This window comes from Salvelinus fontinalis, chromosome 37, assembly GCF_029448725.1.
Source record: "Salvelinus fontinalis isolate EN_2023a chromosome 37, ASM2944872v1, whole genome shotgun sequence".
Taxonomy (NCBI): Eukaryota; Metazoa; Chordata; class Actinopteri; order Salmoniformes; family Salmonidae; genus Salvelinus; species Salvelinus fontinalis.
In genome coordinates this window covers 15,156,585-15,181,519 of record NC_074701.1, presented here as the reverse complement: position 1 = coordinate 15,181,519, position 24,935 = coordinate 15,156,585, and the positions used below count along the sequence as shown (strand labels likewise).

Here is a 24,935-nt window from a genome sequence, read left to right as displayed (position 1 = left end):
CAGGCGGCTTGGCAGAGCCAGACGGCACAGTCGAAGCAACTACAGCAACAGAGGGCTCACATAAGAACTTGTTACATTTGTTATTTGAGGAAATTGTTCTAAACATCAATTGTTATCATACTGTCATTGAATTTGCCAAGTACAGTTTCTATCATTACTGATATCTGCTGATGAAAATAACCTAGAACCTTTTATTGTACTGACACTATCATTTCTTTGCATTTTCTGTTCCTGTTGTGGTTGACCCACAGAACACACAAAGCAATCTTAGCTTCTTCGTCTTTGTGCTATTGGTAGAACGCGACGCTGCTTGCCTAGTGAGGTAATGCAGCCAGCCAGTGTTCCAATGAACCCAGCAGACGTACAGTACTATCACACCATATCTGTCCCAAAATAGCTACACCTCTGCTCACTGTGTATACACACACCCAATACAGCTTCGCTGCAGTCTTATCTCCAGGGAGACTCTTATTTATCTCTATCCCTTGGTATTGTATGGGGATGTAGTCTGGCCACATATTGCAGTGGGGGGGGCATAGTGGTATTCCTGAAGTCTCCATTCTGCAGACATGGCCGCTTCCTTCAAATGTAATAAGCGACGACAGATGGAGGGAGGGAGGGAGGGAGGGAGGGAGGGGGGGGGTTCCTGGCTTTCATGCACCGGGGTCGGGGTTGCGGTGGGGTGGCTGATGAACGGGAGCTGCGCTCCAGAATCCACCCGGCCGTTGATCTAAGAGAGAATCCTCCCGTGGACAGTCACCGGGCCCGAGAAACCTGGCACTGGCCCCATAGCTGCTGCTAGCCTCCACGATGGATAGCCTGGTCCTGAACCGGGCTCATCGTACAGTACCGTACAGCATCGCTCCACAGCACCCGTCACACATGACCAAACACTGCACCTGACTGTACCAGCTATCAGGATAAGGCTCAAGAAAGAAGGGAGAGGAGAAGAAGGTGGAGGGAGAAAAGCTCTTAGCCCCAGTGTTGGATGGGAATTTGTTCTCTTAATTGCTCAAAGTGAGTTCTGGAATTGAGGAATCCATCTTCTTTATAGTTATGTGCGGGGGAAATACGGGCCTATGGGGTTGGCAGTATTTTACGGCGGTTTTGCCAGGGCCATTTGGGTGCTTTATCCCTAATCAATAGGAAGAAGAAAGTAGTGACGTGGGCAGTGCACTCGTAAAGGAGACAGGTGGCCCCAGCCCTCTGATAGCATTGCATTAGTGTCTGGAGAGCCTAACAGGGCCCCTTTGGGAAACTGCACTGTCGGGTATAACTCCCTGGAGCGATCAACTCCTGGGCTGCTGTCATCATTGTTTTTACTCCATGTGTAACTATGTGTTGTTGTATGTGTCGAACTGCTTTGCTTTATCTTGGCCAGGTCGCAATTGTAAATGAGAACGTGTTCTCAATTTGCCTACCTGGTTAAATAAAGGTTAAATAAAAAAAATAAAAAAATTAGGATGAAGGGAGTCCTTTTACAGAGACATTTTCAACTCCCTGCCTTCTCCATGTAGCAGCTTTACTCTCCTTCTTCCTCCCTCTTCAACCTTTCCCCTCCCAGTCAATCTCTCCCCCTCCTCTCACATCATCTCTCCTCTCACCTCCCTCCTGCACTAAAGAGTCCCCAGACCCATTTCCCTACGATGCAGCAGTTGAGAGTTGAGCCTATCTGTCTTCATATTTCTGCCTGTGTGTGGGCCGTATTGATCTGGCCGCCTGCCACTCCGCCCAGACACAAAGCATTTGGCTAGCCGTGATACCCTCCCTGCCCCGCTCCTGCCCCCTTGGTCTGAGTGACATCGCATCTCTCTTCCTCTCTCTTTTTGAATTACTATCATGGGACATTAACAGTAAATAACACACATTTCATTATGCATAGAGTGGTTTTGACAGTTGGATTTTTCTCCAGTCTAGATTGTCCCGCCATCTCTTTCTCTCTTTTCTTATTTTGTGAAAATGCCTGTTTTGGGAATGGAAGTATTGGTATTCTTCTCTGTGCATGCAGCCAGGTTTATGGAATGATGTTGTGAGTTGTTAGCCTTCCAGTGAGCTCTCTGCTTGGTAATCCGGACTGGTGGAGTTGGTGCTACATGATTGCATTCTGTCACTCTTCCTCCCCAGACTGAGAACTCGGGTAACCTGTGCACGTTATGGCCCCATCAACAAACTGACGGCTTCTGTGATGGAACATGACAAAGGAGGAATTTACTCATTTGTTAGCCACTTGGATTGGATGCAAAACAGTGAGGGACATTATGGAAATCTCAGTGACGGGACAAATTAGAATCAGCCCTTCTCCTCATTCACTTTGGGCCATAGCTCGGACTGGATTGGCTGTAGTGCTGCCAGAGATCAGTCAACCGAGAGACGGTTGTGTCATAGTGGTCATTGTTGATGTTGCTCTGACTTGAGGAACTGTAGTCTCTTCTGTGTAGATAAATCAGGTATGTGATGTGATATAGCATGGGTTCAAACCGATAGCATAATGGTGTCTGTAACAAGAAAGTGGACAATCTCAGAGAAGGTTTTGTAGTATATTTGTCTCAGAATAATGTTGCAGAAACACTTCTAAAGGGAATGTCGCACATTGGCAACAAGCAATCACCTAACTGAGTCAACTCCTTAAGCGCCAAATGGAAGAATACCTTTTTATTCCTCCTCAGTCATTAAATCTAAAACGATTTAATTTCCTGTAATAACTATGATTAATGCTGCGTTCCCATGACTACTCCACACTGTGTATGTGTTAGTGGGTGTGCAAGATGTTTCTGTGTATGCTTAGCTTACGTGTATGTGTTAGTGGGTGTACTCAATGTATGGGCAATTCCGTTGTAACGGAATTATGCTGAGACTCAGGTTTTTCACTTTAAAATGTATGCCAAACAAGACCCATTGATTTCAAAGTTGAACAACTCTATGCACACGGACTTCTTTTAACAATTTTCACAGAACACTTTACATAAACACATTTACAGGAAGAACTGTGCAGATACAACGTTTGGTAACAGAATACAACTGAGGGACATTTTTTACCATAATCATGTTATCAAACTTTGCATCTGCACAGTTGTTCCTGTAAATGTGTTTTTGTCAAATCTTCTGTTTTTGTTTGGCATACAGTACCATTGTAGAATAAACAAGTTTGGACAAGGGTTTTTACTTTATTTTCTACATTGTAGAATAATAGTGAAGACATCAAAACTATGAAATAGCACATGGAATTATGTAGTAACTAAAAAAAGTGTTAAATCAAAATATATTTTAGATTATTCAAAGTAGCCACCCTTTGCCTTGATGACAGCTTTGCACACGCTTGGCATTCTCTCAACCAGCTTCATGAGGTAGTCACCTGGAATGCATTTCAATTAACAGGTGCGCCTTGTTAAAAGTTAATTTGTGGAATTTCTTTCCTTCTTAATGTGTTTCAGCCAATCAGTTGTGTTGTGACAATGTAGGGGTTGTATACAGAAGATAGACTTAAGTGCATATTATGGAAAGAACAGCTCAAATATGAAAAGAGAAACGACAGTCCATCATTACTTTAAGACATTAAGATCAGTCAATCCGGAAAATTTCAAGAACTTTGAATATTTCTTCAAGTGTAGTCGCAAAACCATCAAGCACTATGATGAAACTGGCTCTCATGAGGACCGCCACAAGAAAGGAAGACCCAGAGTTACTTCTGCTGCAGAGGATAAGTTCATTAGAGTTACGAGCCTCAATAATTGCAGCCCACATAAGTGTTCAAGCAAGTAACAGACACATCTCAACATCAACTGTTCAGAAGAGACTGCGTGAATCAGGCCTTCATGGTTGAATTGCTGCAAAGAAACCACTACCAAATGACACCATTAAGAAGAACAGACTTGCTTGGGCCAAGTTACACGAGCAATGGACATTAGACCGGTGGAAATCTGTGCTTTGGTCTGATGAGTCCAAATTTGAGATTTGTTTCCAACCACCGTGTCTTTGTGGGATATATAGTAGCTGAACGGATGATCTCCGCATGTGTGGTTCCCACCGTGAAGCATGGAGGAGGTGGTGTGGGGGTGCTTTGCTGGTGACACTGTCAGTGGTTTATTTAGAATTCAAGGCACAATTAACCAGCATGGCTACCACAGCATTCTGCATTGATACGCCATCCCATCTGGTTTGCGCTTAGTGGGACTATCATTTGTTTTTCAACAGGACAATGATCCAAAACACACCGCCAAGCTGTATAAGGGTTATTTGACCAAGGAGAGTGATGGAGTGCTGCATCAGATGACCTCGCCTCCAGTCATCTGACCTCAATTCAGAAGGTTTGGAATGAGTTGGACTGCAGAGTGAAAGACAAGCAGAAAACAAGTGCTAAGCATATGTGGGAACTCCTTCAAGACTGTTGGAAAAGCATTCCTCATGAGCTGGTTGAGAGAATGCCATGAGTGTGCAAAGCTGTCAAGCCAAAGCGTGGCTACTTTGAAGAATTTCATATATATTTTGATTTAACACTTTTTTGGTTACTACGTGATTCCATATGTGTTATTTCATAGTTTTGATGTCTTCACTATTATTCTACAATGTAGAAAATAGTCAAAATAAAGAAAAACCCTTGAATGAGTAGGTGTGTCCAAACTTTTGACTGGTACTGTACATTTTTAAAGTGACAAATCGGACTCTCAACGTAATTTCGTTATCATGGAATTGCCTATGTGTGTAAGCTTAGTCTATATGCTTTTGTGTGTGTGTGTGTGTGTGTGTCTCACTTGCCTATTCACCTCGCATCATTATGTATTCCTTCAACCACACACATACAAACACACACAACATACACACTTACACCTGGATTGTGTGTTGTAGTGTCAGGAGGGCACACTGTTGTAAAATGGTCTTTTTAATGTTTAAAAATGATATTATTATGTATATTACTGCCTTCATTTTTATGGTGCTCCAGGAAGAGAGTCCATATTAAATACATATCAAAACCAGTGTGTGTTTAAACATGCCTAAGTAGTCTACACATCTCCATTGGCTCATCATTTCCAATTTGATTGCAGACATTTCCCCGATCAGCCATTTTACAGTCCTGAATGTATCTCCTTGCCTCTAGGGGCTCTGAAAAGGTTGACTCATTTCAATTAAAATAATAAGTAGAAATGATAGCAGGAAAGAATACCTTTGCTCCAAATCTCACTCATCTTAATGAAGGGTTCGGGGATTTTCATATTGGCTTAGCCGGCTGAATTTTAAAATCCTGTTTCTTTGTTTTCTCCTGTCTATCATCTGTTCTCCCTGATTCCCGTTATTTCTCCTCATGTCCTCTCTTGTTCTCTCTCCTCTGTATCCACTTTCCCTCTCTTTCTTCTCCACTTCCACTGTCTGTCCACCTCCTCTCCTCTGTTACTTCTGTGTTAAGGTCCCCTATGTCTAGCCTATCGCCTTTTTATTCTCTTCTCCCCTCTCTGACCCCTCAGGCCTCTTATCTCGTTCTCTTTTTGCCTCTTTTGACACGCAAGCGTCTCTCTTTTTCTCCTCTCTCTCTCTTTCTTTCTCTCATTCTCAAGCTTCATTCTCTGTTTATTGTTCACTATTGTCTCTGAGTTATCTCACCGGTCTCTCCTCTCTCTGTCTCTCCAGTGTATGTGAGGTTTAACTCCAGCCATGGCTTCCCAGTGGAGCTGGAGGAGGGGGCCAGCATCGCAGTGCTGAAGGAGAAGGTGGGGAGGCTGCAGGGGGTACAGCCGGAGCAGCTGAGAGTCATCTTTGCTGGCAGAGAGCTGCTCAGCGACTGCACCCTCCAGGTAAGGTCATCATTCTCCCATTTCACTCGACCCTGTATTTTTGACTGTGCTGTGGTTGTCTGTATAGCAGACAGTCTTTTGTTTATTCATGCCCTAATTTCCCCACCACACGCTTACACATAGGTGCACACACTCACACCTGCACTCTCAGCACTCTCCACACAGTGTTTCCGGTGAAGGCTAGAGGCCTGGCATTCTTTCCCCATCCTGACTCTTAACAGTGTAAACAGAGCCTGGGGATCCCGTGAACTTTAGTCCACAGTGCTTCATTAAGTTTGACTATCTTAATTATGCATCAAAACAGTCAGGCTCACAGGGAGCGGCTGGGGAGCCAGGCACACACACTCCCCACTCTGACTCCCGACTGTGTCTCTCCAGTCAGTTCTGCTGTCTCTGCACATTTTATACCTGAGCTCCATTTCCCCCTGACAGATTGCTCCTGAGGCTGGAGTAAGTGTGGGTCTTAGCTTTTGATGGTGGTGCTAGCACAGTGGGAGCGTAGCGTTGTGACTCGACTCTGCCCCCTAGAGTATAACTGAGACACTGTGTTTGTCAGCCTGTGTACAGAATGGCTTTGTCTGTCCCCAAGGGTTTGGGGAGAATTTAGGGCCTCAAAGCATTGAGTGAAGCATGAGGGCACAAAGTTATTGAGAATGACGTGGAGACGCACACATCACTCTCTCATTGGTTGTGTCTGGACCAATGATTCATGTGTTTCAGTTGACACGAAGGCGACTAGTGTGTGTGTTTACTGTACGTCATTCAGCAGACACGAAGATTACCTTTCTGTGTGTGTTTCCAGTTTTGGCTCTAGGTGTATGCTTACTTTCTCAGTCATTTTTATTGGTTCAAGTTTGAAATATATTTGTGAAGCGGGAATACCATTCATAGCAAATAACTGAAGGCAAGGAATGGATAATTTTTAAACATTTATTTTTTTATTTATTTCACCTTTATTTAACCAGGTAGGCTAGTTGAGAACAAGTTCTCATTTGCAACTGCGACCTGGTCAAGATAAAGCATAGCAATTCGACACATACAACAACTCAGAGTTACACATGGAATAAACAAAACATACAGTCAATAATACAGTAGAACCAAAGAAAACAAAAAGTCTATATACATTGAGTGCAAATGAGGTAAGATAAGGGAGTTAAGGCAATAAATAGGCCATGGTGGCGAAGTAATTTGAATATAGCAATTAAACACTGGAATGGTAGATGTGCAGAAGATGAATGTGCAAGTAGAGATACTGGGGTGCAAAGGCGCAAGATAAATAAATACAGTACGGGGATGAGGTAGGTAGATCGATGGGCTGTTTACAGATGGGCTATGTGCAGTGATCTGTGAGCAGCCCTGAAATCTGGTGCTTAAAGCCAGTGAGGGAGATATGAGTCTACAGTTTCAGAGATTTTTGCAGTTCGTTTCAGTCATTAGCAGCAAAGAACTGGAAGGAAAGAAGACCAAATAAGGAAATGGCTTTGGGGGTGACCAGTGAGATATACCTGCTGGAGCGCATGCTACGAGTGGGTGCTGCTATGGTGCCCAGTGAGCTGAGATAAGGCAGGGCTTTACCTAGCATAGACTTGTAGATAACCTGTAGCCAGTGGGTTTGGCGACGAGTATGAAGCGAGGGCCAACCAACGAGAGCGTACAGGTTGCAATGGTGGGTAGTGTATGGGACTTTGGTAACAAAACGGATGGCACTGTGATAGACTTCATCCAGTTTGTTGAGTAGAGTGTTGGAGGCTATTTTATAGATGACATCACCGAAGTCGAGGATTGGTAGGATGGCACTTGAGCTCGGTTGAAGTAGCAAAATGTTCTCAGTTTGATGCTGTGATCAACAAATCCCTAATGTGCTCGCTGATTTACTCATTTTCTTCTTGAGTAATGATGCGAGATTATTTTACTGGTGCTTATTAAGATGTGCTTTTAAATGATATTGATGATAAGTAGGCCTATACAGAATGCTGACCACACCGCTTGCGTTACAAAATACATGTACACATACAGTACCAGTCAAGTTTGGACACACCTACTCATTCAAGGGTTTTTCTTTATTTGTACTATTTTCTACATTGTAGAATAGTAGTGAAGACATCAAAGCTATGAAATAACACTTATGGAATCATGTAGTAACCAAAAAAGTGTTAAACATATCAAAATATATTTTATATTTGAGAATCTTCAAAGTAGCCTCCCTTTGCCTTGATGACAGCTTTGCACACTCTTGGCATGAGAAAAATCCTTGAAGGAGTAGGTGTGTCCAAACTTTTGACTGGTCCCGCCTCTCCCATCTCCTCATTGGATTTTAGGAGCATATACCCACGTGGGTGATTGGAAGCTGAGCTGAGGTCCACATTCCATTCCGTGGTGGTAATACACCTCAAAGTTGGTTGCCAACTGCCATATAAAGTCCACAGGAGAAAGGTTTTCAGTAATCTCATCTGTGAATGAATTGTCAGAGAAAATTGTACAAAGATCCAGGGAAAAAAAGGACTTTGTGCATTTCAGGTAAAATAACAAACCAATGTTTATATCCCAGGACAAATTAGCTAGCAACATCAAGCTACCTAGCTAAATGTCCATGAACGTTTCATGTGTTTCAACCTGTCCACAAATGAATATTGTTGGTTCAGAGTTCGTCTTGATATTTCAACCTGCTGTCCTGATCGTGTGGATGGACAAAATCATTTTTTTGTGTGGATGGACAACATTTTTTTTTGCCCTCCTTTGTCACTTTATTCACAGAAGATCTCTGCTAAGCATAAACCATGTGATTCTATCTTTCTCTCTCTGTGACAGCCGATAACTTCAGAACAAAGTTGACTACAAATACAAAGTGGCCAATGTCTTTGCAATTGATACAAACAAGCAACATAAAAATATGCTTCAAATGAAAACTGAGATGACTCCATTGAAATATAAACAGTAGGCTGTAGTCCTATGTTAATCATATTTAAATACATTTCATGTTCAATCGAGTTCTATTTTGCCACTTGTAGGCTACTGTCTGTAATTTGTCTCAATATATTTAATGATGTGTAGCCTAACATGTGCTCAGTGATGTGCCAAATCAATGATTTAATACATTTTTATAGGGTAAGCGTTCAAATAAGCCACCTTAATATTTGCAGCAGTAGGCCAAAGTGGTAATATCGCTCTAGGCGCTGAGCAGTCGTCAGTATTGTGTAAATATTTACTAAATAAAATAAAAGTAGCACAATAAAAGAACAATAATGAGGCTATATACAGGGGGTACCGGTAGCGAGTCAATGTGCGGGGGCACCGGTTAGTCGAGGTAATTTGTATGTGTAGGTAGGGGTAAGATGACTATGCATAGATAATAAACAGCGAGTAGCAGCAGTGTAAAAACAAAGGGGGTGGGTAAATGTAAATAGTCCGGGTGGCCATTTTATTAATTGTTCAGCAGTCTTATGGCTTGGGGTTAGAAGCTGTTAAGGAGCCTTTTGGTCCTACACTTGGCGCTCCGGCACCTCTTGCCGTGCGGTAGCAGAGAAAACAGTCTATGACTTGGGTGACTGGAGTCTTTTACAATTTCTTTGGAGCTTCCTCTGACACCACCTAGTGTATATAGGTCCTGGGTGTCAGGAAGCTAGGCCCCAATGATGTACTGGGCCGTACACACTACCCTCTGTAGTGCCTTACGGACAGATGCCGAGCAGTTGCCATACCAGGCGATGATGCAACCGGTCAGGATGCTCTCGATGGTGCAGCTGTAGAAATTTTTGAGGATCTGGGGACCCATGCCAAATCTTTTCAGTCTCCTGAGGGGGAAAAGGTGTTGTCGTGCCCTCTTCACGACTGTCTTGGTATGTTTGGACCATAATAGTTCGTTGGTGATGTGGACACCAAGGAACTTGAAGCTCTCAACCTACTCCACTGCAGCCCTGTCAATATTAATGGGGGCCTGTTCGGCCCTTCTTTTCTTGTAGTCCACGATCAGCTCCTTTGTCTTGCTCACATTGAGGGAGAAGTGTTGTCCTGGCACCACACTGCCAGGTCTCTGACCTCCTTCCTATAATTTGTCTCATCATTGTCGGTGATCAGGCCTACCACTGTTGTATCATCAGCAAAGTTAATGATGGTGTTGGAGTCGTGCTTGGCCACGCAGTCGTGGGTGAACAGGGAGTACAGGAGGGGACTAAGCATGCACCCATGAGGGGGGCGACAGATGGTGAGGATCAGCGTGGCAGATGTGTTGTTGCCTATTCTTACCACCAGGTGGCGGCCCATCAGGAACTTCAGGATCCAGTTGCAGAGGGAGGAGTTTAGTCCCAGGGTCCTTAGCTTTGTGATGAGTTTTGTGGGCACTATGGTGTTGAACGCCGAGCTGTAGTCAATGAACGGCATTCTCACATAGGTGTTCCTTTTGTCCAAGTGGGAAATGGTAGTGTGGAGTGCGATTGAGATTGTGTCATCTGTGGATTTGTTGGGGCGGTATGTGAATTGGAGTGGGTCTAGGGTTTCCGGGATGATTGTGTTGTGAGCCATGACCAGCCTTTCAAAGCACGTCATGGCTACCAACGTGAGTGCTACGGGGCGGTAATGATTTAGGCAGGTTACCTTCGCTTCCTTTGTCACAGGGACTATGGTGGTCTGTTTGAAACATGTAGGTATTACAGACTCGGGCAGGGAGAGGTTGAAAATGTCAGTAAAGACACTTGCCAGTTGGTCCACGCATGCTTTGAGTACATGTCCTGGTTATCCATCTGGCCCCGTGGCTTTGTGAATGTTGACCTGTTTGACCTTGCTCATATCGGCTACGGAGAGCGTGATCACACAGTCATCCAGAACAGCTGGTGCTCTCATGCATGCTTCAGTGTTGCTTGCCTCGAAGCGAGCATATTAGTTTTTTATGTCCCGTTAATAGGATAGTCTTAATCGTAGATCTTCCAGGTCATTTTCCAATGATTGGACATTGGCCAATAGTACTGATGGTAGTGGTGGTTTATCCATTTGCCTACGATGTCTCACAAGGCACCCTGACCTCCGCCCCCTTTTTCTCCGTCTTTTCTTCATGCGAATGACGGGGATTTGGGCCTGGTCTCGAGAAAGCACTATATCCTTCGCGTCGGACTCATTAAATAAAAAATCTTCATCCAGTTCGGGGTGAGTAATCGCAGTTCTGATGTCCAGAAGCTCTTTTCGGTCATAAGACACGGTAGCATCAACATTATGTACAAAAAATAAGTTACAAGCCCGTAACACGGCAGCCATCCCCTCCGGCGCCATTATCCAACAATGCACTTAGCGATCTCTCTCTCTCCGTGGTGTGTAGGGAAATCCATGTTCAATTTTCAACCGTTTGCGGGAAAGATGCATCGTTAAAACACTCATAAACCTAAGTTCCATCGCTATCGGGAAACCAGGCCCTGGTTAGTTAGCAGACTCTGATGCCGGGTCACTCAGCCAGGTAAAGCGCTGTTGCTATGCGTGTCACGTTGTCATCGGTCCCAGAGAGTCTGAAAGCCACAGTGCCTCTAGGCTCAGACAACTCGCTAGTCACTGGTGTTTATCTGCCACAGTCTGAGATGTGTGCCTCTGACATTTTGTAGTGACGAGAGGAGCGTTCACTGTTATGTGCTCTATTAGCTTTCTCATCCCCGAGGGAGTGCCATCTCTCTCACACTTCCTTCTACTCCTCTCTCTCTCTCTCTCTCGCTCTCCCTTCCAGTAGCCTACAAGTTCCTCTTTTATTCTCCCTTCCACATCGCCCTTACTCCCCCTCTCTTTTTCTTTGTTATCCCTCCTGCCCCATCCCTTCCTTTCACTCATAAATGACACGGCCTAAATTACAACATGTCAGATTTATCTTAATCATTAGGCCTGCTAGGTGTGGTCTCAAAATCAAATTTTATTGGTCACATACACATGGTTAGCAGATGTTAATGCGATTGTAGCGAAATGCTCGTGCTTCCAGTTCCGACCGTGCAGTAATATCTAACAAGTAATCTAACAATTTCACATCAACTACCTTATACACACAAGTGTAAAGGAATGAATAAGAATATGTACATATAAATATATGGATGAGCGATGGCCGAACGGCATACGCAAGATGCAGTAGATGGTATAGAGTACAGTATATACATATGAGATGAGTAATGTAGGGTATGTAAACATTATGTAAAGTGGCATTGTTTAAAGTGGCTAGTGATATATTTATTACATACATTTTTCATTATTAAAGTGGCTGGAGATTTGAGTTAGTATGTTGGCAGCAGCCACTCCATGTTAGTGACTGCTGTTTAACAGTCTGATGGCCTTGAGAATAGAAGCTGTTTTTCAGTTTCTTGGTCCCAGCTTTGATGCACCTGTACTGACCTCGCCTTCTGGATGGTAGTGGGGTGAACAAGCAGTGGCTCGGGTGGCTGTTGTCCTTGATGATCTTTTCGGGTGGTGTAGGTGTCCTGGAGGGCAGGTAGTTTGCCCCCGGCAATGTGTTGTGCAGACGTCACTACCCTCTGGAGAGCCTTACGGTTGTGGGCGGAGCAGTTGCTGTACCAGGCGGTGATGCAGCCCGACAGGATGCTCTTGAATGTGCATCTGTAAAAGTTTGTGAGTGTTTTTGGTGACAAGCCAAATTTCTTCAGCCTCCTGAGGTTAAAGAGGCGCTGTTGCATGTCTGATGTCTGATGTACAGGTACTCTAAGGAGTGAGTCCCCACCTCATACAAGACAAGTTGATTCCGTCATCCAATCTCCTTGTCCTTGAGTTGCCACTTTGTTCAACCATATAAGACAAGGAGTTCTATCCTGCTAATTGCAGTGAAACAATTGGCGCAGACATTGTTTCTTTTTGCAGAGTGGAGCTGAGCTTTTTCACTGTAGAGAATGAGCTGCACAGGGAGTTGAGAGTCCCAGCCCACATTATTCAGTCTTCACAGGATTTCAGGTGCTTTGCTCAGCCTTTCACAAACATTTGTCTGCATGCTAGGGACTGAGCCACTAAAGACTCCTGTATCTTTCACTTTGCGTCCTTGAATGGTTTAGTGTTACTTGTTTGATATTGTTCGACATTGCTCAAGTGACTCCTACCTCTATCCGGGGGGAAACAGTCAGTTTAGTTCAATTCACCTCACTTCAATCAACTTTATTAATTCCCAATGGGCCGATGTTGCTGTGCAGAAAAAGCATATTACAGCCGAAGTTTTTCCCGAAATGACTTGATCTATAATGCAATTATTGATGATGTGTTGTCGAAACCTCCTTCATGGGGCAACTCACAGGTCCTTTTCAGATTGTCCATTAAAATAGTGGTTACAGACGTGTTGGTCTGGCCCTCCGAAGAGCAGAGGATGAGTGTGGAAAGGTCACAAGCATGCAACATGAATACACTAATGCTCCCTGGGCCTCTGATGCCTCCAGTTAGTGTCTGGGAGAGGAATCAGCCAATAGGAGACCTTCTCTCAACACCTGTGGGGAGCACAGATGTACTTACGTTGCCGATGCTCAATTTGTTGTGTGTTGCGGTTATTGGAAAGGATATTTAGTTTTCAATGTCAGTCGATTGTGTCTTATTTAGCTCCACGTTTGTACCTGCCTTTTACATTTTTTTTAAATCTCATCAGACAAGCCAAGGTAGATTTAGGCCGGAGGCGCTTGTGTGTGTGTCCGCACGCACGTGTGTGTGTGTAACCGGAAGTTATTTAATATCAAGTCTGTCAACTACTGTTGCCAAATGTTGATAAAACCAGACATTTGACTTTGAAGGAACATGAAAGTAGCCACGCTGTCGTTATCTTTACTCACCTCTCTGGTTAGAATCAGGAGTTCTAGACAGCAGTAAAGTAATGCATCAAACGGTCACAAACGGCATGACTAACGGCAGTAACGTAAAGCCAATGTGGCAGAGCTGTGAGGGGCTATCAACAAAATCCATCAAATTTGATTCATAAAGGAATTTGCACCCCAGCAGTAGTCACAAAGTGCTTTGCAGTAGCTAAGTGATAAACTCTTCCATACAGTTGAATTCAGATTTGAATAGAGACCAATATTGGTCTCTAATAGAGACTTAAATATTGGTCTCTATTTAACTAATTATAGTTGTTATTCCATAAAATGTTTGCCTCTTGTGTCCCTTTGATATTTTAAGTAGAAATTGTGCACCAATATTGAATTTTAAAAGCCTGTTATATTTAATGAAATGCCCTTTTTAATATAGACCTCATGGCGAATTCAGTAGATTATATTTATTATACTAATAAAGACTTGCTCAAGTGCCAAAATTCAGCATTTTGACATGTCCCTCCATGCACCCTCTCATGACTTCTAGGAAGATTTTAACCCACGTAACCTCAAAATGTCTCCAAATTTTCACCACCATTGTAAAGCCCTTGTTAGTTTGTTGCTTTGACAAAGTAATTTCTGAAGATAAATATTTATTTAATGTGATTAGTGAATCATTTTAAGGTGAAGCTTGCATTTAACCGCCCCTCCCTGTTGCACACAACAAGCTTCCATTTCCCCTGTCACACGGGGATTCACGGCTGATTTAAGATGAAATCGTCAATCCTGTTACAGTCAACCATGTTACTTTATTTGGCACTTACTGTAGTATTTTGGAGATGAGGGAAAACATGTTTTTTTTATTAAGTTAACATGTGCTCTTTGTGACAGAAAGTTTCAATTAGTTGAAGGCACTGAATTGGTGGAACGACCTAGTTATTTTTCCTCAGTCTTGCTGTATAGCTAAAGCTGCTAGCTCCAGATCCATCATACAGTCTGAGCTAGCTGTCTCGCATAGTAGAACTTCCAGCCTCAGCCACCGGTTCTTCATTTAACGTCATATCATTAAAAAAACAAATCCACACTGTTGAGCCCGAGAAAATTAACCAGATCAAACACATTTTGTTTTTATATTTTGCCAGTCATTTGGCGCGCCATAATATCTCCCGTCTATGGATTAGTTCACAAATAGGGACCTCGCTATCGCATGTCTCTCTCTCTCTCTCTCTCTCTCTGTGTCTCTCTCTCTCTGTCTCTCTCTCGCTCTCTCTCTCTCTGTCTCGCTCTCTCTGTCTCGCTCTCTCTGTCTCGCTCTCTCTGTCTCTCTCTCTCTTTAATAAGCTCTTTGCTTTAACTAGGACCTGTTTGCGCAGCTTATTTGCATCACAAATTTACTCAGTTCTCTGAAAATGAACTCCATTAAACAAATGCCAACGTATTAATTTCCTGCAGAAATAAAATATCTACTTGGATCCTTTCCAATCTTTGCAGATCTAGTGTACTGCTGTAGGTGGAAGCACTAGGCCGGGGCTGATTTGGAATGGCTGCTACCATTATAACAAAAGTAACACTTTAAGATAAAGCTTTGACAGCTGGTGACACAAGCACACCTTTCAGAACTGTTTCTCTTTTCATATTTTCTTTCACACCCAATCACCTGAGTTGCATGTGAGATTTGATTATGCTTAGTTGTTAGCTCACTAGTTCTCCTCCAGTGAAATGCTGGTGTTTTTGAAACAAACATTTCCTGTTGTTGTTTACCCGACTATGGTTTTTGACAGGGAAGAGTTTTTTACATTTTATATTTTGTATTTTCTCCCAAACTGAGAGCTACAAAGAAACTTCAGGGAGACAAACTTCAAAAATGAAACTTGAAAGCTTTCCAGGAGAGTAAGCTATCGTCAGTGATTAACGCCAGACCCTGTTTGTTTAGCCTACTTCTGCATCAATGGAGGGGTTTAGATCTAATATGACTGATGGATTTGCATATCATTTCAGTGACATGTTGAACAAAACACTTTTTAATTCTGAATTTTGGGGTAGATTGAAAACGTGTTGCCCTGAAATGGTACAGCAGCTGTATTGGAAATTATAAGACGGAGATGTACCTAAACAGATTAGGTAATATATATATATATATTTTATCCGTAGTTGTATGATCCATATCTTTAGGCATTTTTGATGTGTTTTGATCTAATTTACTGCAGTGGTATGTGATTCATTTTATGGCTGGTTAACAGTCAATCTGACGACAGGTTTGTATACTACAATGTGACAACTGTACACAGACGATCTACATGTGCTAAACCGAGCTTTAAATAACTGTCTTTCTCTCTCTGTCTGTTTACCTGACCTACAGGGCTGTGACCTCCCAGAGCAGAGTACCGTGCACGTGGTGCTGCCTCCCCCAGGGTCGGGCCGGTGCTCTGACCTGGCCCTGCAGCACCGCCTGGGTCGAGTGGTGGACAGCCTCACCCGCCTGGACCTCACCGCCTCCCGCCTGCCCTCTACCTCCACTGGCCTGGCCGTCATACTGGAAACTGATGACGAGCAGAGAGCCAGGGAAGAGCCTGAGCACACAGGTGTGTGTTCGCATGTGACTATACACTGAGTATTTTTGTGTTGCCCATTCACCCTCTGAATGGCGCACATACACAATCCACGTCTCAATTGTTTTAATGCTTAAAAATCCTTCTTTAATCCGTCTCCTCCCCTTCATCTACAGTGATTTGAAGTGTAATTAACAAGTGACATCAATAAGGGACATAGCTTTCACCTGGATTCACCTGGTCACTGTCATGGAAGGAGCAGGTGTTCCTAATGTTTTGTACACGTGTGTCTTGGATGTTTGGTGTTCCATAAACTCTAAAAGCTTAGAAAATGACACAGTAATAAGTTGTATTTGGGTGTGCATGAACACGCTGGGAGCTCAGAAGTGGCTCTGTGGCCTTGACATTCGTGCCCTATTTGAACAGTACAACCGCTCCCTGAATGCAGCCTTCTAAACGGTTGATTGGGATTCAGCAGTCGGTCTCCAGACATCTGTGGGAAATGGAAATATATACAGGTATTGGCTTTGGCCTCTGTATCCCGGCTCAAAGGCAAACCTTTTTAAAGCTGTCTTCTGCCTACCCTCCAACACTTGCCTCCTTCTGTCTACCCTCCATCTGCCTACCCTCCAACACTCGCCTCCTTCTGCCTACCCTCCATCTGCCTACCCTCCAACACTCGCCTCCTTCTGCCTACCCTCCAACACTCGCCTCCTCCTGCCTACCCTCCAACACTCGCCTCCTCCTGCCTACCCTCCAACACATGCCTCCTTCTGCCTACCCTCCATCTGCCTACCCTCCAACACTCGCCTCCTTCTGCCTACCCTCCAACACTCGCCTCCTTCTGCCTACCCTCCATCTGCCTACCCTCCAACACTCGCCTCCTCCTGCCTACCCTCCAACACTCGCCTCCTCCTGCCTACCCTCCAACACTCGCCTCCTCCTGCCTACCCTCCAACACTCGCCTCCTCCTGCTTACCCTCCAACACTCGCCTCCTTCTGCCTACCTTCCAACACTCGCCTCCTTCTGCCTACCCTCCAACACTCGCCTCCTTCTGCCTACCCTCCAACACTCGCCTCCCCAACACTCACCTCCTGCTGTCTACCTTCCAACACTCACCTCCTGCTGTCTACCCTCCAACACTCACCTCCTGCTGTCTACCCTCCAACACTCACCTCCTGCTGTCTACCCTCCAACACTCACCTCCTGCTGTCTACCCTCCAACACTCACCTCCTGCTGTCTACCCTCCAACACTCGCCTCCTTCTGCCTACCCTCCAACCCTCTCCTCCTTCTACCTACCCTCCAACCCTCGCCTCCTTCTGCCTACCCTCCAACCCTCGCCTCCTTCTGCCTACCCTCCAACACCCGCCTCCTTCTGCCTACCCTCCAACCCTCGCCTCCTTCTGCCTACCCTCCAACCCTCGCCTCCTTCTGCCTACCCTCCAACCCTCGCCTCCTTCTGCCTACCCTCCAACCCTCGCCTCCTTCTGCCTACCCTCCAACCCTCGCCTCCTTCTGCCTACCCTCCAACCCTCGCCTCCTTCTGCCTACCCTCCAACACCCGCCTCCTTCTGCCTACCCTCCAACCCTCGCCTCCTTCTGCCTACCCTCCAACCCTCGCCTCCTTCTGCCTACCCTCCAACCCTCGCCTCCTTCTGCCTACCCTCCAACCCTTGCCTCCTTCTGCCTACCCTCCAACCCTCGCCTCCTTCTGCCTACCCTCCAACCCTCGCCTCCTTCTGCCTACCCTCCAACCCTCGCCTCCTTCTGCCTACCCTCCAACCCTCGCCCCCTTCTGCCTACCCTCCAACCCTCACCTCCTTCTGTCTACTCTCCAACACCTGCCTCCTTCTGCCTACCCTCCAACCCTCGCCTCCTTCTGCCTACCCTCCAACCCTCGCCTCCTTCTGTCTCTCAACCCAGCCCACCATAAAGTCTCCTTTATTTGCCCCCTCTGATCAGCAGGCTCTCCCCCCATCCTCCTGTAAAGTCATTAGCATAATGGAGACCTCTCTCCCAGGAAACATAAATTAGACATGCGAAGGCTTTAAGTCACTCCGCCCCATTTTATTGGGAATCGTGTCAAGGTAGCGCGGCCCACTCCAGCTCCCCCATGCTTTTAGCTCTAATGAGAATGCTGTTTCTTCTTGGTCCCTCTCGCTGTGTGTGTGTGTGTATGACTGGATGCCTGTATGGTGTGGCGACTTTAAATGAGGCATGCAGGACACGTCTTCCTCTCTTTACTAAATCATCTGCCACGAAGACGTCTGGTTGCTTCTCTCCGCTAATTGGATCACTGTGTCTGTGTTCTGGGCTGCAGCCAGACAGACTACAGACGGGAGATGTCCCTTGTCCTTGTGTCATCGTCCTCGCATAATGCGAAAGTCTTAGTGTCCATCTATTCAAACTAAGGAGGACCGTGAAATACAATGGACGTTTTTGTACTGCACAATATAGGGCATAGTACACTTACAACTCATATGTTCTACCATCAATGTCCTATGTCACCATTTGCTGAGTCCACTGGCTTCATTTCAGCCTTGCTACAATCTGCTACTGTTTCTCCGCTGACAGAACGTGTGGTTGTGTTCCCATACAGAGCCCAGACCTCACAGCAGCTTCTATGTGTACTGCAAGAGTGTGTGCCGGGCCATCCAGCCGGGGAAGCTACGGGTGCGCTGCCGAGCCTGCAAGCAGGGAACCCTCACCTTGAGCCGGGTATGTCAAGCAAGAATGGAAGGCTGCAATACTGTAGCCAAGAGCCACTGCCACGGAGCAACTCTCACTGACAGAAGCAATGCGTTTTTAAGATACGCTGTTTCTCAGAGTACAACAAAGTCACATTTTGTTCCATGCCGTGAATCCTTTCTGTTGCTCAACTGAGTAAAATGTGTATTTATCCAAGCACAATGGCTTCGAGCTTAGACCGGTAGATCCACAGCGGACAATAATCCCACATTACCCTCCATCTATCCCCTCCTTTGTTATTGCATAACACTGTTATTGTTATTGTTTTTTTCTCAAACGGAGGAAATCTGTCACATCTCCACAGTGACAGTAGACTCTTCCTCTGCCTGTCTGTTCAGCCTGCAGCCATATTTACCTCAGGTCCATATGGGACTTCTCTCTCTGTGTGTGTGTGTGTGTGTGTGAATGGGCAGGACTCCCACAAATAAGGATCCTGCCATTCTTTAGACTACGACTGAGTGACACCTGTTTGTCCACTGTTACCATGGCAACAGTGTCCACTCTTCGTGCCAGTTTCCTGCCAGGGCTGGTGATTACCTACAGTACCTCAAGCTTGGATAGGACCCCAGTCAGTCCCTTCAAATCGCCTTTCCCTTCTCATTCCCAGACGACCCAGAGTAACCAGAGTAACACTCTTTCCCCTCTGACCACTGTCCTCTCCATACCTGACCGCAGCCCAGCTGAAACTGCCACTCACACTGCTATCTCTCACAACCACAGCCTCACAGATTCCATTGCACCCAACCCTCCCTGACCCCATACATCTAGGTGAAACTGATTGCTCCTGAGACCGACCTGTCAGTCACATAGGTGTGTGTGTGTGTGTGTGTGTGTGTGTATAGCCGGGGGGCCTCTCAGTCACCTAGGTGAGAGTGTGGGAGACAGGAAATGAGGCTCACAGTAGGTCCCTGTTCCTGAGCCTGGTATCAGAGTAGGTGTTAATTAGCATGCTGCTCTGTGTGTGTGCCCGATGCTTTTAGAAAAAAGCTCTGTGTGTGTGTGTGTGTCAACTAGACAATCAGTTTAGCCAATCAAGTGGGGTCCCTCTTCTGCCCACCCATCGCATAGCTCGGTCAATGCTGTGAGATCATCACTGCTGGCGATCGCATAGCTCGGTCAATGCTGTGAGATCATCACTGCTGGAGATCGCATAGCTCGGTCAATGCTGTGAGATCATCACTGCTGGCGATCGCATAGCTCGGTCAATGCTGTGAGATCATCACTGCTGGCGATCGCATAGCTCGGTCAATGCTGTGAGATCAGCACTGCTGGCGATCGCATAGCTCGGTCAATGCTGTGAGATCAGCACTGCTGGCGATCGCATAGCTCGGTCAATGCTGTGAGATCATCACTGCTGGCGATCGCATAGCTCGGTCAATGCTGTGAGATCAGCACAGCTGGCGATCGCATAGCTCGGTCAATGCTGTGAGATCAGCACAGCTGGCGATCGTATAGCTCGGTCAATGCTGTGAGATCATCACTGCTGGCGATCGCATAGCTCGGTCAATGCTGTGAGATCAGCACAGCTGGCGATCGTATAGCTCGGTCAATGCTGTGAGATCATCACTGCTGGCGATCGCATAGCTCGGTCAATGCTGTGAGATCAGCACAGCTGGCGATCGCATAGCTCGGTCAATGCTGTGAGATCAGCACAGCTGGCGATCGCATAGCTCGGTCAATGCTGTGAGATCAGCACAGCTGGCGATCGCATAGCTCGGTCAATGCTGTGAGATCATCACTGCTGCCGATCGCATAGCTCGGTCAATGCTGTGAGATCAGCACAGCTGGCGATCGCATAGCTCGGTCAATGCTGTGAGACCAGCACAGCTGGCGATCGTATAGCTCGGTCAATGCTGTGAGATCATCACTGCTGGCGATCGCATAGCTCGGTCAATGCTGTGAGATCATCACTGCTGGCGATCGCATAGCTCGGTCAATGCTGTGAGATCATCACTGCTGGCGATCGCATAGCTCGGTCAATGCTGTGAGATCATCACTGCTGCCGATCGCATAGCTCGGTCAATGCTGTGAGATCATCACTGCTGCCGATCGCATAGCTCGGTCAATGCTGTGAGATCAGCACAGCTGGCGATCGCATAGCTCGGTCAATGCTGTGAGATCATCACTGCTGGCGATCGCATAGCTCGGTCAATGCTGTGAGATCAGCACAGCTGGCGCAGAGATAAACCCTGTAAGTTAGACAATAATCGAATGAAAACTTTGCGAGACGGAGACATTGAATCCGCTTCCCCACCGAAAAAAGAGGGAGAGGAAGAGACGGGTGGGTTTCTAAATGATTAATTAATCATTTATATTCAAGGGTGTTTGTGTGTGTGTGGTGTGTAGACACATCAGGGGTCTGTGTGACCTTTCCTGGGTCTCTCTGAGCAGGTGTGTGTGTGTGTGTGTGTGTGTGTAATCTCATGCCCCACCACTAAGGCACACAGGGTCCTCTCTCTCTCCTCCTGCTTCCTCCCACCCAACAGGGAGTAATGATTTTCTTAACCTTTTCAGAGGCTTATTAAGGCCGCTGTCAGAATGTTTAAATGCTTATGCTAATGAGTGGCGTGCAGGCAGAACAGAGGAGGATGGGTGGGGGGGAATCATCCCAAAACAATAAGGATGCACCAAGCAATCAATGTCTGAACCAGGGTTTGCTCTGTTGAGGAGGGCTGGACCGGCAGCTCTTCCTCATGAGGCCGGAGAGGCTGAACACAACAGGGGTCTCTGACTTTTACTCTGCAGTACTGAGGGCCCGGCAGCTGCTAAGGCCCACACGAGGGGGGGGGGTGTGGCGCCTGGACCGTGGGAGGAGCACATTTTCCACATTCCACAGATCCCTTTAAGGTCTGTTCGTTCAGCCACCCTGCAGGGACGTTTAATGGCAGCAGGATAGCTGACCTATGGCTGCCAGGGGGTTGAGGGTGGAAAACCGCCCAAGAGTTGGCACAGCAGGTGGGCAATCAGAACAGCAGACAGAGCGCAGTTGTTTCCAGGGTGCTATCCCGGTAGCTTTTCACTAACAGCTGCCTAGGCTAACAGTGAAAGAGAAGTCTGGTCAGGGGACCTCCATTGGAGGGTAATACATGGAGCCCTGGCCACCAATAGCTGGTTGGCTCGGGTTGACCCCGGAGTCGGGGCGGGGTGTCTGTTTTGTGCGATAACAGTTTATTTTTTTCTGTGCCAGGATAATGCAACTACTATCTCTGTTGGACTGTCTGTGTGTGAGGTTGGGGGTGGTCTTCTCTGTGGAGATGTTTGTGATGTGGCTCAGGTATTCAAGCAGTGAAAGGGCCAAATGTGTTTTGTATAACTTTTTGTTTTTGTTTGGCCAGGCCAAGTTGGCCATAGGCTGGATTTGAGTTTTATAAAATGATTAACAGTGTGGAGATGTTTCAGGAGGTATGGGGCTAAGGCTAGAGAGGAGGGGTTGTATAGTTGTAATGTGGTGCTGTATTGTACTGTGTTGTATATTGTGTAATGGGTTTGTGTGTGGAGGTTGTGGTGGCACGCTATACGTTTTTGTGTGTGGTGGGTGGGGTGGGGTGGGGTAAATGGTATTTTTAGTGTAATGGGGAAGTCCCATTTTTAAAGGAAAAAGTCTCTCTCCCCCCCAGGGCCCGTCATGTTGGGACGATGTCCTCCTCCCAGAGCGTATCCATGGCGTCTGTCAATCAGAGGGTTGCCTTGGCAGAGTAGCGGTAAGAGCAGTGAACTGTCCACAACTGCCTCAAAACCCCCTCACTGCCACCACAACGGAATTACAATCTCATAACACGACCACACCTCCACCAAACAACATGTACCTCAGTCTCTTATCTGCTTTCCATAGGAGTTTTACCTGAAGTGTGCTGCCCACCCCACCTCTGATGATGACACGTCTGTGGCCCTGGACCTCGTCATGCCCAATGTGCGGGATGTCCCATGCATTGCCTGCACAGATATCATGTAAGTACGTGTACAATATTGTCTGTGCAGCCTCTCTATCGGCCTAATATAAACAGCATGTTTAACATGAAAGCAATAGACCGACTTAGGCTTACACACACACACGCTTGCAGGCAGGTAGACATACGCACCCCAATGGCCCTGTCTCTCCCTCCTGCAGTCCCTCCCTCCTACAATCAGTGGCTCCAGACAAACAAAGCTGTGATTCTGTCAGTGTGGCATATAACAGATGAAGGTCAGCCTCCCCATCCCTGTGATGACGGCGGCCATACTGTCACTGCCTCACCCACAGAGGACAAAAGAAGGGAGGGCCAGTCCGTCACCTGCTGCCCGCAACCGATACAATGGAGCCCAATCACAGACGCCCTCGTCTCAAATCAAGGACTCGCCGCTACGAGCGTGATTGAAGTGGGGCCGTACAATTACCCTCCTGAGTGAAGCTTTGTTTTTCCCGGCGTTTCTCTCGCTTTGCTGCCGCCACTTAGAACAATCAGCTCCTTGGTTTGTTTAAAAGGGCAAACGGATGAGGAAACCACAGTCACAGAGTTACTACTGTGAGACTAATACCGGGGGCGTTTCTCAATATGCATACTACCATGCTCCTCACTCTCATGCTCTGAGTTCGTTCCCCGAGGACGTTCTCTTGCAAACGTTCTTGGGAGGACGAGAGTGTGGAGAATGCATGCAATTGTACATTTGAGAAGCACTGCGCACTCTCCTGCTACTGCATTACCTTTGACTAATACAGATGACACAAGATAACTACATTAAAGCAAACGCAACTTCATAATTAGCAGCCAGCTATATGTGAATCGTGTTAATCTAGATAGACAGCTAGTTTAACATGTAAAAAATGACCTACAACTAATGTTATGAAAGGTAGCTGGCCAATGTTGGCTACGAATTCTTCGTAGGTAGGTAGGTAGATAGGGAGTTACCAATTCTTTGTCAGTTAGCCTGCGATCTATGGATATTCTAGGCAGTTAAACATGCCAAAACGAACACCGTATGTATTTATTAACGTATTAAGATCAAGAATGAAAAGTTGCCTGATTACAATACTTTAAGTCAGAGTTCATTTTCTATCGCTTCAGCTCAAAACCAGCCACCATTTTCTTTCAGGAAATATGACATTGTTTGTTACGTGGTTGCATCATATTACGTCAACAATCCTGGGAATATTTCAGTTGAAGCTTGCGTTGATGCGTGCTTTGAAATGTGTATGAACGAAGTATGCGTCTGAGAACTACCCTCCCTGCTCCGTTTCGCATACTTTCAGAAGTAACAAGATGTGCTTTGGCTGAGTGAGTGAGTGGGTGGTTGCTAGGCTTCTTGAGTGCAATAATATGTACAGTAGGTGCTGTATGCAAGCAAGTTCGACTTAGGAGAGGCGAAGGTCTGAAGGATTTCTCTGGCTGAGGTTGGACTGGCTTAGTTTCATTTATTTAGGCGTTACTCTACCAGGTCAGTTAATTGGGTTATTTATGTAATTTGCAATTGAATGGTGTGAAGCAAAACATGAAGTCAAGTGGAGATGTTGGGGAGAGACGTCGTCTGTAAGAAGAGGGCAAGAATGAGAGACGTGTGATAGAGGGACAAGGAGAACAGGTGAGGAACAGAAGAGGGATATATATAGAGAGAGAGAGACCACACTCACCTGCGTGGATGTTAGTGTGTCAGTGGTGACTGGTTTCACTCGCTCTCGCTCAGTATCCCTGGCCCCTCTGTCTTTGTAGCAGCCATGATATATCCGAGCTCCTCTGAGACCTCCGGCCTCGCACTGCTGCTTTTCCCCTGCCTCCCGCACTGAATGAATCCCCCCTGTGGCCTGTGATAGAACAAAACACGCACCAGTGCGGGAAACGCGTGTTTACATTGCCAAAACAAGTGAAATAGATCATGAACAAAAGTGTAGTAAACAATCAAAAATGAACAGTAAACATTACACTCACAAAAGTTTCAAAGGGATAGAGGCATGTCAAATGTTATTATGGCTATATACAGTGTTGTAATGATGTACAAAAGGGATAAGTTTAATACACTGCTCAAAAAAATAAAGGGAACACTTAAACAACACAATGTAATTCCAAGTCAATCACACTTCTGTGAAATCAAAACTGTCCACTTAGGAAGCAACACTGATTGACAAT

General features: G+C 46.0%; 1 protein-coding gene across 1 annotated transcript in view; it reads left to right on the top strand.

Moving 5' to 3' along the window:
• prkn (parkin RBR E3 ubiquitin protein ligase) overlaps positions 1–24,935 on the top strand; it is an 89,907-nt gene that overhangs the window by 4,732 nt on the left and 60,240 nt on the right. Inside the window, exons 2-6 of the mRNA XM_055902072.1 lie at positions 5,620–5,783; positions 15,897–16,119; positions 18,689–18,807; positions 22,455–22,538; positions 22,670–22,785. Of these exons, the coding sequence (XP_055758047.1) occupies positions 5,620–5,783; positions 15,897–16,119; positions 18,689–18,807; positions 22,455–22,538; positions 22,670–22,785 (706 nt within the window). The remainder of the gene's footprint in view (positions 1–5,619; positions 5,784–15,896; positions 16,120–18,688; positions 18,808–22,454; positions 22,539–22,669; positions 22,786–24,935) is intronic.